The sequence below is a fragment of the Carassius gibelio genome, chromosome B22, assembly GCF_023724105.1.
Source record: "Carassius gibelio isolate Cgi1373 ecotype wild population from Czech Republic chromosome B22, carGib1.2-hapl.c, whole genome shotgun sequence".
NCBI lineage: Eukaryota > Metazoa > Chordata > Actinopteri > Cypriniformes > Cyprinidae > Carassius > Carassius gibelio.
This window is the reverse complement of record NC_068417.1, coordinates 6,129,950-6,144,222: the sequence shown is the minus strand read 5'-3', so window position 1 is coordinate 6,144,222 and position 14,273 is coordinate 6,129,950. Positions and strand designations below refer to the sequence as shown.

Genomic DNA, 14,273 nt, shown 5'->3' with positions numbered 1-14,273 from the left:
ACATTTATTTCTCCTCATAGACACAGTAGTGAAGCTCTTCTGTGGATCTTCAGCTGATGTTTACTGCTCCTCTCAAGACCACTTCACTTTATGAGATACAGCATTTAGCAGCTTCTGGTGATTGAACTCCATCTATACTCTAAGATTGAACAGAAGAGAAGATCATCAGAGTTCAGTGGAATAAAGTACTAATAAGTTTCCTATATTTCAATCACAGTAAAAAGTTACATTAAAATCCTGTAATCAAAGTTGTTGCTAACTGAGCAGAAGTGTTTAGCTGAATCTAAATTGTGTCTAATTCTTCACTTGTGTGTCAAGAAAGCATATAATAAGTGTGATAATGCAGATGCAGCCGGATGTTATCACAGAATAAGTCTCTTCAGGAGGACACAAGTCCTGATCACCCTGTCGGGTTTATTCTGTGATAACAAACGGCTGGAGGGACATTATCTCTTACAGAAAGTAAGTGTAAAGTAATGTGACGTGTTGCTTGTCAAAGTAAAAACACACAAGAGACAGAGACATTGATCATGTGATGCTGGACGACTGTGAGCTGAAGCTGAATCTGCTCTGATTTTACCAGCGTTTTCCTACAATCTGAACAAATCTATTTCAAACTCTAATGATTCACTATTACTGATCTCATTAATAAAGCAGCTGTTGCTGTAGAAAGCTGTGACAGTCTGCTTTTCTTCTCTTTCCTCCTTTGTGTTCAACATTTTTATCAACTTTACATTTCATTCTGACACAAACCCTTTGAAATAAAGCTTGATGATCATTTGATAAACTCTTTTCACTAATATCTGAAAGTATATATTTGTTCACATATCAGAGGTAAATGAATCTCTTTAATATCACAAAGTGAAGTTTACTCACATCAGTTTACAGTTTGAGTCTCGTAGCACATCAATGAGCTTCTGCTTTGAGTCTACAATCACATTATAACTCAGATCAAGCTCTTTTAGAAACTGCAGAGCTTTTGTGTTTGTCAAAGACTGAGTTAAAGAAGAAACATCTGTAATGCCACAGTAATAAAGACTAGAAAGAGACAAACAGAGGAAGACAGATCATCTTACAAACAAATCATTAAGATGAAGAATCTTTCACAAATATAATGTGAACACATTCATCATGAGATATTGAGTATAAAGTGTTTTGTTGAACTCTTATGTGCTGTTCGTTTGGGGAGGACCAGGGCCGGATTGGGACTCCTTTTCAGCCCTGGAGTTTCATGCCTTAGACCGGCCCACTTTAGTTCACAACTGACTATATTAAAATAATGTAATTAAAACCTCAGAATATAATTCCCTACAGCCTTGTGTTCATACAAATCATTGTATTTTTAAAAACATCATCATTTCCAATTCAGTGCAAAAACAATAGCCTAAGTTTTGCTTCACAGTGAAGATTTATTAGAACAGTAAATAACAGGATAGTGTAAGAATCTCTTTTCTTAAAGATTTGCTATTCATAAATATCCAAACATTGAAATAAAGAAATAAAAAAATCTAATAAAAACAAATATATAAAACAAAATAAAAAATAAAGATTAAAATAAAATATATTGCACTTTCTAAGGACAGTATCATCTCAGTTTTATTAATGTATTGCTGAATTATCAGCTATCATTAATTATTGTGGGAAGTCGTGGGAAGTCGTGGCCTAATGGTTAGAGAGTCGGACTCCCAATCGAAAAGTTGTGAGTTCGATTCCCGGGCCGGCAGGAATTGTGGGTTGGGGGAGTGCATGTGCAGTTCTCTCTCCACCTTCAATACCACGACCTAGGTGCCCTTGAGCAAGGCACCGAACCCCCAACTGCTCCCCGGGCGCTGCAGCATAAATGGCTGCCCACTGCTCCGGGTGTGTGTTCAACAGTGTGGGTGTGTGTTCAACAGTGTGTGTGTGTTCACTGCTCTGTGTGTGTGCACTTCGGATGGGTTGAATGCAGAGCACAAATTCTGAGTATGGGTCACCATACTTGGCTGAATGTCACGTCACTTTCACTTATCTCAGGGCATTTTTCATTGAGCAGGGCTCTTCATTACTATTAGTTCTTCTGAATGACAATCCTAGCTGCCCATTCTGGTGTGTTGGGCTCATGACAGGAGCTTGGTAACGTTACTGGGCCTTGCTCTTCACTGTTAGCAGCAAACTGGACTAGAGGCGGCTGCTGCTGAACAGCTACAAGAAAAAGTTTGATACATGAGCGGTGGTTTGCAAACAACATTGTTTTGCAATGTAGCTAGAATCTTGAACTGCTCCTAACTACCTTAACGTTAGCTTACTTACCAGACTTGTCGTCTCAGTTTGTTTTTTTTAGGAAGAATGTGCTCAGTTTAGAACATTTGGCCGCGTCAGTTTCCAAAGCTTTCTTCTTATTTATTCTGGACTTTTCAGCGCCACATTTGCGCTTTCTGTTATCCATTTTTCTCACTTTTTTTATTTTGAGCAACTTGCAAGGTGACGTGTTGGGGGCGGGGCCAGGGAGTCAATGTCATCATTATCTTGCAGGCTGCACTCTGCGAGAAAATATTAAATAAAAAATAGTGGGACTGTAATGGGCTCGTATCTGCATTGCAGTTTTCATCCTGGCCTGCAGGGGTCACTCTCAATGAGTACCGTGTCATGTTCCCTCCAGAACTGCAGATGGCTCTTGCCCTATGAACTCTAGCCCTATGGTCTCTCCGCTCCTCCAGAGGGCGTCATCGCCCCGTACCATGTTCAGTGCTCTGCTCATCAGTGTTGATTCCTCACACCTGTGTTTGACCCTTTATAAGTCTGTTTGTTCCCTGCTATTGTGTTCAGTCTTGAGCCTATGCTTCCTGTGTATCCAGTTGCTAAGTTAGGTTTGATTGTGCTTGTATTTTTGGACCCTTGTGTCTTTTTTTTGTTTAATGGTAGCTAAGTTTGCTACGTTTATTTTGTACTTTGTTTTCTCTAGTAAAGATTATTGTTACTTTTTGAAGATTCAAGCCCCTTGGCCTTTTTTGCTCTTTTGCTCTTCCGCTCTTGGGTTTAACAGTCTGGGAGTAGCTCAGTGAGTAAATTCACCCTCTTAGAGCACCAGAGACCCGGGTTCAATCCCTGCTTGAGGCAGCCTTGTTACAGCAAGACTGAACCATGGAAGCAAACCCAGCGGAAGAGTCTTCACCACCCTCCAAGCCACTACCATTCAACGACATGATCAAACTCTGTCTCAAATTGTCCAAATTTTGAGCCTTCAGTCCCAGGCCTCTTCACCTCAAGAACTCCAACAGTCCCCTGATCCTCAACCTAGGTCCATGGTGACACTTCCTTCTGAGCCCAGATTACCAGCCCCAGAAAGGTTTGATGGAAGCCCTGAGAGATGCAGAGGATTTATTACCCAGTGTACTCTGGCCTTTCAACTACAACCAAGTAGTTTTCCCACTGAAAGCAGTAAGGTGGCCTACATCATTACTCTCCTCACCGGTAAGGCGCTCGAGTGGGCCTCAGCTTTGTGGGACCAGAAGTCTCCACTAACCACAAACAGTCAACAGTTCATCATGGAGAGGAAGAGAGTTTTCCAACATCCAGCCAGTGGAGGTGATGTCGATCGTCGCCTGCTGAATCTCTCTCAAGGTACCTGTAGCACAGCTGAGTTCGCCATAGAGTTTCACACTCTGGCGGCTGAGAGTAGATGGGACCAAAGAGCCCTAAGAGCGACCTTCCACCATGCTTTGTCATCAGAGCTCAAAGACGAGTTGGCATTCCGAGACCCTGCCCCTGACCTTGAGTCCCTCATTGATGTAGCTATCCAGGTTGACCATCGCCTCAGAGAACACCAGATAGAGCGGCAGCGGGAGACCAGCTTATTTGAGGCCACCAGTCCTGTTAAATTATCTCCTCCTCTTGTGGACATGGATGAACCCATGCAGTTGGGGGGAACTCGGATATCCCAGTCTGAACATAATAGGAGGATGAGAGATAGATGCTGCCTCTACTGTGGCAAGCCAGGACACTTTCGTGCCAACTGTCCTGAGCTTTCGGGAAAAGCCAAGTCTCGTCCTGGAGTAGGGGGGCCTGGGCGAGAATAGGAACCATCCCCTGCTCAGCAACCTTAGGTTTGAGGATCCAGGCCACAATCACCATGGGCCAGCAACACCATCAAGTATGTGCCTTTGTAGACTCTGGGGCCGCCGGGAATTTTATAGACTTCAAGATAGCCCAAAGTCTTGCAATTCATCCTGTGACTCCAAGAACCCCTTAACATTACTGCAGTTGATGGCAGCCCGCTGGGATCGAGTCGGGTCAGTGAGTGCACTCCACCTCTTCAGTTAAAAGTAGGGAACCACCAGGAATTGATTACGTTTTTATTAATTCATACTCCTAAACTCCCTATAATCCTCGGCTTCCCATGGTTGACTGCTCATAACCCCAATATTGACTGGTCCAGAGGAGTTGTCACAGAGTGGGGAACACACTGCCAACTGTCAAATACTGCTTTCTGCTGTCCACCTGAGCTGAAGTCTGTCCAAGAATCAATGTCCGGCAATCCCAAGAGCAATTCCATCTTTAGGCTCAAAGCCCCGTCCATGGAAGTCATGGCTATTCCCAGGATCGAACCAGTCACTATCAAGCCCCCTCTTTACCCTCCCGAGCCATTCCGAGTTCCCCCGGAATACATGACCTCCTCAAAGTCTTTAGTAAGGTCCAAGCTGCCACACTGCCCCCTCACAGATCATACGACTGTGTTATTGAGCTGATGCCAGGAACTTGCCCACCCCGTGGAAGGCTCTTTTCCCTCTCTGGCCCTGAGAGATTAGCTATGGACAAGTATCTGAAGGAAGCTCTAGATAATGGATTCATCCGTCCTTCCACATCACCGGCAGGAGCCGGTTTCTTCTTTGTTGAAAAGAAGGATGGTAGTCTCAGACCTTGTATTGATTATCGAGGCTTAAATAACATCACAATCAAGAATCGTTACCCCCTCCCACTTATGACCACAGCCTTTGAGATCCTGCAGGGGGCCACCATCTTTACCAAACTGGACCTCCGAAATGCGTACCATCTTGTCAGGATCCGGGAGGGGGACGAATGGAAAACTGCATTTAATACCCCGACAGGCCACTACGAGTACCAGGTAATGCCATTCGGGCTGGTTAATGCTCCTGCTGTCTTTCAGGCCTTTATTAATGATGTCTTTAGAGAGATGCTGAATATATTTGTGTTTGTTTACTTGGATGATATTTTGATATTCTCCCGCAACCTCCAAGAACACATTCAGCATGTCAGACAGGTCCTGACCCAGCTGTTGAAGCACAAGCTCTTTGTTAAGCTGGAGAAGAGCGAGTTCCATGTCCCAGCTGTCTCATTTCTCGGCTTCCATGTGTCCAAGGGCAGCCTCCAGATGGATCAAGGCAAGATCCGAGCAGTCTTGGACTGGCCCCGACCCACTTCAGTCAAGCAGGTAGAGCGCTTTCTGGGGTTCTCTAATTTCTACAGGAGATTCATGACAAATTTTAGCTCTATTGCAGAACCTCTCTCCTCACTCACAAAGAAGTCTAACAGGCCATTCATGTGGACCAGCGATGCTGACCATGCCTTCAATACACTGAAACAACGCTTCACATCTGCCCCCATTCTAACTCTGCCCTTTGTCCTGGAGGTGTATGCCTCAGATGTGGGGGTAGGAGTGGTCTTGCCACAGAAGTGTAAGAGTGATTCTAAACTGCACCCCGCCGTCTTACCCCAACACAGAGAAATTATGACATTGGAAACAGGGAGCTGTTGGCCATTAAGATGGCATTGGAGGAGTGGAGGCACTGGCTTGAGGGTGCCAAACACCCATTCCTCATCTGGACGGACCATCAAAATCTCACCTACATTCGAGATGCCAAGAGGTTAAACTCAAGACAAGCCCGTTGGGCCCTTTTTTTAACCGCTTCAACTTCATTCTCTCTTATCGCCCAGGTTCCAAGAATCTCAAGCCAGATGCACTCTCGAGGCAGTTTGAACCACCTGAGAGGGAGTTGTGCCCAGAAACCATCCTCCCCGCAGCCAGGGTGATAGCCCCCATCCAGTGGGATATTGAGACCGCCGTCAGGAGAGCCCAACAGCAACAGCCTGGTCCAGGTAATGGCCCTGTAGGGCGTCTCTTTGTCCCAAACTGTATGCGCTCTGAGGTCCTGCAGTGGGCACATGCATCCCTCCCCTCCGGACACCCGGGAACCAATAGAACCTGCAAGCTTGTTCAGAGGAAATTTTGGTGGCCCAAGTTACAGAGAGATGTTAGGGCCTTTGTCTCTGCCTGTCCAGTGTGTGCCCAGTGCAAGGTGTCAAGAACTCACCCTCATGGTTTACTGCACCCACTGCCTATCCCGAGACGTCCATGGTCTCACATCTCCCTGGATTTCGTCACAGGCTTGCCCCCATCTCAGGGAAACCCAGTAATTCTGGTGGTGGTAGATCGATTTTCTAAGACTTGTCACCTCTTACCCATGCCCAAACAGGGACGGTGGTAAAATAATAAATAAAAAGAGTGGGGCTGCGGTAAAATAATAATAATAAAAATAATATCTATTTATATATATATATATATATATATATATATATATATATATATATATATATATATATATATATATATATATATTTCAACCCAGTGCCTCGCAGCCAAAAAAACATACCAGCCCACCAGGAATTTGCCCGGTGCTCCCGATTAGCCAATCCGGGCCTGGGGAGGACACTCGAGCTGTTTGGGCTCTCCAGAGAACACAGCCAACAAAATGACATTTTGTTACAAAATGTGTCATTTATTAATGTTTTTACTCTACATTTATGTAGTTTTTTGAAGGATTTATGATATTTTGTAAATGTATAAAATGTATTAATTAAAAATATATTTTTAAATAGTTTTTTATATAAAAAGAGCTTTTTATGTAAAATTCACTTTATTAAGACCCTCGTTCCTAATTGTGATTAATGGGGATAACATGGTGTGTGTGTTTTTCCTCCATCGTGGATGTGCTGGTGTCTCCTCTTCAGACTGTGTGTGTTATCTGTGTTGTGACGGACATTTTGACTAATTATGTAACATCATTTGTATGCGAGTTTAATCATTCTGCATTGTGCACTTCACTTTTGTGTAATTTGTAGTCTTAATCGTGGTGGATTTATTGATTTTATTTGATAAATTAAGAAGAGAAAGTATTGATTTGATCATTTCCTCATTCATTTCAATGTGGGTCTCCAGAGAGTGACTTTTTTCATAATAACACACAACCAGATATCAATCCAATTTAATTTTCTGTTTGTAGAGCTACCAAATGTTGACAACCGTACAAAGTCTCATGTCATTTAGATAAAGGGAACATTTGTTTTTATTTCAGCAAACATCATTTGGGACCTTGAACAGCACATAAGAGTTAAACAACATGATTTTCATCATTTTGATTCTTGTCTGTGAATGTTACTGACCTCAATCTCTCCAGTTTACAGCGTGAATCCTTCAGTACGTCACATAAGTGATTCACTCCTGTGTTTTTTATTTGATTCCAGTTCAGGTTCAGTTCTCTCAGGGGTGATGGGTTTGATTTCAGAGCTGAAGTCAGGATGAGACACTGTTTCTCTGTAATACTGCATCCACACAGACTGAAGACAGAAAGAAAAAACACAATGAATCAGACACGTTATGTTCATGTGTGAGTAATTCATCATGTGTTAACACCATACAGTGCAATAAATAAAACCTAAAAATAATATAAGTAAATAAATAACCATTCAGCCATAGACTTAATCTAAAACAAAATAGGATTTGAGGATATTAGTTACATTTCAAGTCTGAAGAATCTTTAGTCAGACCAAAAATAAATAAATAAATAAGATACAGGGTCAACTATAGAACCACTTTACAATAACATTAAAACATTAAAAAAAAAAGAGTTTAAATGTAACAAATCAAGAAAATTCTGTTCATAAATCTAAATTTACTTCAAGACATTTTAAGATTGAAGTTTACAGTCAACAAGTACATTTTATGATCATATTTTGTTCTTTTTTTTTTTTTTTTACTGCACGTCAGGAATTAATTTTACATGAAAAGCTGATAATTGTTTGCTATTGCTGTGATCTCATGTGACTGACAGGTTTTCCCGCCTTCACATCATCAGACGAGAGAAGAGATGTTTTTATGAGGGAAAGTGATAGTTATTTTCATTAAAGATCACAAGGGTACATTCATTTTTGGAAATAAATTATGTACTCTGATAAATCAATCTGACTGTAACTGCTGTAGAGTATAATGATACTAACTGTAGTTTCTCCAGCTTGAATTGTGTGTTCATCAGTAGATCACTGAGGTGTTTCACTCCAGAGTCTCCTAGTAGTTTATTCCAGCTCAGGTCCAGTTCTCTCAGGTGTGATGGGTTTGATTTCAGAGCTGAAGTCAGGATGAGACACTGTTTCTCTGTAATACTGCAATCACACAGACTGAAGACAGAAAGAGAAAACACAATGAATCAGACACGTTATGTTCATGTGTGAGTAATTCATCATGTGTTAACACCATACACTGCAATAATTTAAAAGAAATACAAATTAAAAACTGCCAAAACCTTATATTTCCATTACATTTAATCATTTAGCAGATGCTTTTATCCAAAGTGACTTATTAATTACGACAACTGAAGCAATCAAAATCAACAAAAGAGCAATGATACACAAGTGCTATAACAAGTCTCAGTTAGCTTTTTTAAAGTTTTTATTTTATTTTATTCAATTAAATTATTACCGCATGCGCGACCAAAATAAGAAACGTGCTGTTAATGAGTTCAGAGTGTGTGTTTGTGGACCGACATGGTTGACTGCTATTAATGCACAATTACCATTTTAGATCGACAAACTGTTGTGTATAAGATTTCTATTCAAACTGAAAGAATAAATCTAGGCTTCCTGTTAATGTTTTCAAAGCACAATGCAGAACTGTGAAATTTCATTCACTGACGCTCTTTAGACTAAACCCAGAAGCACATAGACTTACGAGCAACCCGCCAAAATAAAAGCTTGCTGAGTTTAAGTTTGAAGATGAAAAATTAAATAAATTCAAATTAAAATAATAATAATAAAAATATTAGCACTTTATCTTTAAGTTTACTATAAAATAATTGTATTTGTATTTAATAGTCCCATTTTATTTTAAAATAAAATAGAATTATGAAACTTTATTATTTAGTTTATTATTTTATTTAAATAAACACTTAATAAAATGCAATAATATCATTACTATTATTCATTTATGTTTTTTTGTTATATTTGATGGGTCACCAGCTTCTCAGAAGAGAACCAGGCTGAAAAACTGATGTGCTCTTCTGAATGTAGGGCTGCTCAATAAATCACATGCAGGGGCGTAAATTGGGCGTAAAAGCTAGAATTGCACTTGTGAGGAAATGTATCCACAGAGGAAAGTCATACTACTATTAGTGCAGCAGGAGACAGCGCTTGTTTCTGTTGTAGACATTACTATCCTCACAGTGTTGCCAAGTCTGCAGTTTTCTCATGGATTTGAAACTTTATCAATGTTGCCGTGGGTTGAAACGGCCCCAGTGACGTGTATTTTAGCTTCGGAACGCTATTTTTACCAAGGGACCCCCTCGAAATGTGGTTAGTTTGGACTAGTTTTGAGATCAATTAGGTGGATTTTGTTTTGAAAACTTGGCAACCCTTTCTGTCAAGCAGGTAACATTATTATCACTAGTGGACTCATCAAAAAATGTGTGTGTGTGTGTGTTTGTGTTTGTGTTTGTGATATGTACAAGAAGAAAGCAGGCCCTGAACTAAAGCACTGTGAGGTGAGGGAGAAGAGACTCAAAATATTAATAAGCTTAAAACACATTTTTGTCCATTTGAGTTTGTTATTTTAATACTTACACTATTATTTAAAGTGATTGATTTCAGATGGAGCAGCATTTAATACACAGAACCGCAGTTCACTATCAAGATATTAAATTACACAGAAAACACATTAATAATCACAGATGAATCGCCTTCAATAATGGTTAATCAGTGCAATGGATCATGGGAAATGTAGTCAGGGGGACACATAACAGTCTGTGTAGTGTGAGTCAATATAATAGGAGCGGGACCTCTGGTGGAGAGCGGACGGAAGACCACGGACAGGATTCATGACAGTTGTGAGGAGAAGGAAAGTTATTCAGATCAAAGATCAGGATTAGAAATACATTATGTGCACAGATAAATCATTTCAGCACTGCAATACTCCATAAAAAATAATAACTGTCAACTTTAATTTCATGGTGACTTTCTGAAAGTAAACAGTAATCTTTAATCTGACTGTAACTGCTGTAGAGTATAATGATACTAACTCTAGTTTCTCCAGCTTGAATTGTGTGTTCATCAGTAGATCACTGAGGTGTTTCACTCCAGAGTCTCCTAGTTTATTCCAGCTCAGGTTCAGTTCTCTCAGGTGTGATGGGTTTGATTTCAGAGCTGAAGTCAGGATGAGACACTGTTTCTCTGTAATACTGCAATCACACAGACTGAAGACAGAAAGAGAAAACACAATGACTCAGACATGTTATGTTCATGTGTGAGTAATTCATCATCAAATAACAGCATCTTAACCTACATCGAGAGAAAGAGAGAAGATGGAAGAAAACTATTTAATAAAATCACAATGTCTTGATAAAACAAAAAACAGATGAAGAGAGTCTGAATATCTTTGGATAATTTTCCACAATGTGGTCTTCTAAACAGAAAAACAAATAAGTTGTTCATTTAATCTAATAATTGGCACTTCTCATGATTTATGTACAATTTCTGCTGATTCTTGATAGAAATACAATGAAGTTTTAATTCCTAACAACCTTGTGTGAAAGGTGTTAAAATCTTTAATATCTTTTTATTTCTGTCATATAATTCTTATTTCATCTTGTGTCTAAAACTGATCATATTGTCTATAATAAAAGTCCTGACTGCTGTGTATTTGTGTTTAAATTGATTCTGGTCTGTACATCACTACAACGTAAATGCATTCGCTCTGCTCTGTCTCAGACACGTTATGTTCATGTGTGAGTAATTCATCATGTGTTAACACCATACACTGCAATAATTTAAAAGAAATACAAATTAAAAATTGCCAAAACCTTATATTTCCATTACATTTAATCATTTAGCAGATGCTTTTATCCAAAGTGACTTATTAATTACGACAACTGAAGCAATCAAAATCAACAAAAGAGCAATGATACACAAGTGCTATAACAAGTCTCAGTTAGCTTTTTTAAAGTTTTTATTTTATTTTATTCAATTAAATTATTATCGCATGCGCGACCAAAATAAGAAACGCGCTGTAAATGAGTTCAGAGTGTGTGTTTGTGGACCGACATGGTTGACTGCTATTAATGCACAATTACCATTTTAGATCGACAAACTGTAGTGTATAAGATTTCTACTCAAACTGAAAGAATAAATCTAGGCTTCCTGTTAATGTTTTCAAAGCACAATGCAGAACTGTGAAATTTCATTCACTGACGCTCTTTAGACTAAACCCAGAAGCACATAGACTTACGAGCAACCCGCCAAAATAAAAGCTTGCTGAGTTTAAGTTTGAAGATGAAAAATTAAATAAATTCAAATTCAAATTCAAATAATAATAATAAAAATATTAGCACTTTATCTTTAAGTTTACTATAAAATAATTGTATTTGTATTTAATAGTCCCATTTTATTTTAAAATAAAATAGAATTATGAAACTTTATTATTTAGTTTATTATTTTATTTAAATAAACACTTAATAAAATGCAATAATATCATTACTATTATTCATTTATGTTTTTTTGTTATATTTGATGGGTCACCAGCTTCTCAGAAGAGAACCAGGCTGAAAAACTGATGTGCTCTTCTGAATGTAGGGCTGCTCAATAAATCACATGCAGGGGCGTAAATTGGGCGTAAAAGCTAGAATTGCACTTGTGAGGAAATGTATCCACAGAGGAAAGTCGTACTACTATTAGTGCAGCAGGAGACAGCGCTTGTTTCTGTTGTAGACATTACTATCCTCACAGTGTTGCCAAGTCTGCAGTTTTCTCATGGATTTGAAACTTTATCAATGTTACCGTGGGTTAAAACGACCCCAGTGACGTGTATTTTAGCTTCGGAACGCTATTTTTACCAAGGGACCCCCTCGAAATGTGGTTAGTTTGGACTAGTTTTGAGAAGCAATTAGGTGGATTTTGTTTTGAAAACCTGGCAACCCTTTCTGTCAAGCAGGTAACATTATTATCATTAGTGGACTCATCGAAAAATGTGTGTGTGTGTGTGTGTTTGTGTTTGTGATATGTACAAGAAGAAAGCAGGCCCTGAACTAAAGCACTGTGAGGTGAGGGAGAAGAGACTCAAAATATTAATAAGCTTAAAACACATTTTTGTCCATTTGAGTTTGTTATTTTAATACTTACACTATTATTTAAAGTGATTGATTTCAGATGGAGCAGCATTTAATACACAGAACCGCAGTTCACTATCAAGATATTAAATTACACAGAAAACACATTAATAATCACAGATGAATCACCTTCAATAATGGTTAATCAGTGCAATGGATCATGGGAAATGTAGTCAGGGTGACACATAACAGTCTGTGTAGTTTAAGTCAATATAATAGGAGCGGGACCTCTGGTGGAGAGCGGACGGAAGACCACGGACAGGATTCATGACAGTTGTGAGGAGAAGGAAAGTTATTCAGATCAAAGATCAGGATTAGAAATACATTATGTGCACAGATAAATCATTTCAGCACTGCAATACTCCATAAAAAATAATAACTGTCAACTTTAATTTCATGGTGACTTTCTGAAAGTAAACAGTAATCTTTAATCTGACTGTAACTGCTGTAGAGTATAATGATACTAACTCTAGTTTCTCCAGCTTGAATTGTGTGTTCATCAGTAGATCACTGAGGTGTTTCACTCCAGAGTCTCCTAGTAGTTTATTCCAGCTCAGGTTCAGTTCTCTCAGGTGTGATGGGTTTGATTTCAGAGCTGAAGTCAGGATGAGACACTGTTTCTCTGTAATACTGCAATCACACAGACTGAAGACAGAAAGAGAAAACACAATGACTCAGACACGTTATGTTCATGTGTGAGTAATTCATCATCAAATAACAGCATCTTAACCTACATCGAGAGAAAGAGAGAAGATGGAAGAAAACTATTTAATAAAATCACAATGTCTTGATAAAACAAAAAACAGATGAAGAGAGTCTGAATATCTTTGGATAATTTTCCACAATGTGGTCTTCTAAACAGAAAAACAAATAAGTTGTTCATTTAATCAAATAATTGGCACTTCTCATGATTTATGTACAATTTCTGCTGATTCTTGATAGAAATACAATGAAGTTTTAATTCCTAACAACCTTGTGTGAAAGGTGTTAAAATCTTTCATATCTTTTTATTTCTGTCATATAATTCTTATTTCATCTTGTGTCTAAAACTGATCATATTGTCTATAATAAAAGTCCTGACTGCTGTGTATTTGTGTTTAAATTGATTCTGGTCTGTACATCACTACAACGTAAATGCATTCGCTCTGCTCTGTCCAGTGACTTGATCAGCTTTTCTACACAGATTCAACTTTGCACATCTAAATAAAACTGTAGGTTTGTCTGTGTGTGTAGATGTGAAGAACAGTAATATTTCTCTGAAACAGGTCAGACTGAAGAAGCAATGCCTGTACAGAATAAAGCCCAGTCTGGACCGGTTCTGTAAAGTTGTGTTAGACACAACGTCAAACTCCATTTCACCAACAAAGAAGTTATCAGAAAACGAATAAGAGATAAGTCACTGGAACCAGCGTGATCACAAAACAAACATGATAAAAGCAGACGTTTGTTTGCTTGCTTTGTTAAAGATTTAAATCCAAAAGCATCAATGTTTTTGTCACGGTTCATGAATTCACTGGCTTCTTCGTGTCCCGTGTATTTGTTGATCTGTGTGTGAGTGGGCGTGACCGCGTGTTACTACTGATCAGCACTCCAGCAGATCTCATTCACCGCACCAGCTGCTGTCAATTCACTCACCTACAAAAACTCATCGCACTCTCCTCTCTTTGTCAGATCGTTGTTTTGGTGTTCACAATGTTCGTCGTGTGCTGTACCAGTCCTGTTCTGGTTCCTAGTTCCTGTTCGCTGTTCCTGTGATTCTCGTCGTCTTGTCTGGATGTTCACCGTCACCTGTCTTCACCAGCACGCTGACCATCTAGTCCCTGCACCACCAGCCCACCCGAACTCCAGTAT

The 14,273-nt window shown here is 39.2% G+C and overlaps 1 protein-coding gene across 1 annotated transcript in view; it reads right to left on the bottom strand.

The window, feature by feature from the left end:
• Window positions 1–14,273, bottom strand: part of LOC127987694 (uncharacterized) — a 2,462,016-nt gene that overhangs the window by 778,124 nt on the left and 1,669,619 nt on the right. The window contains exon 127 of the mRNA XM_052590053.1: window positions 12,891–13,067. Within this exon, the coding sequence (XP_052446013.1) occupies window positions 12,891–13,067 (177 nt within the window). The remainder of the gene's footprint in view (window positions 1–12,890; window positions 13,068–14,273) is intronic.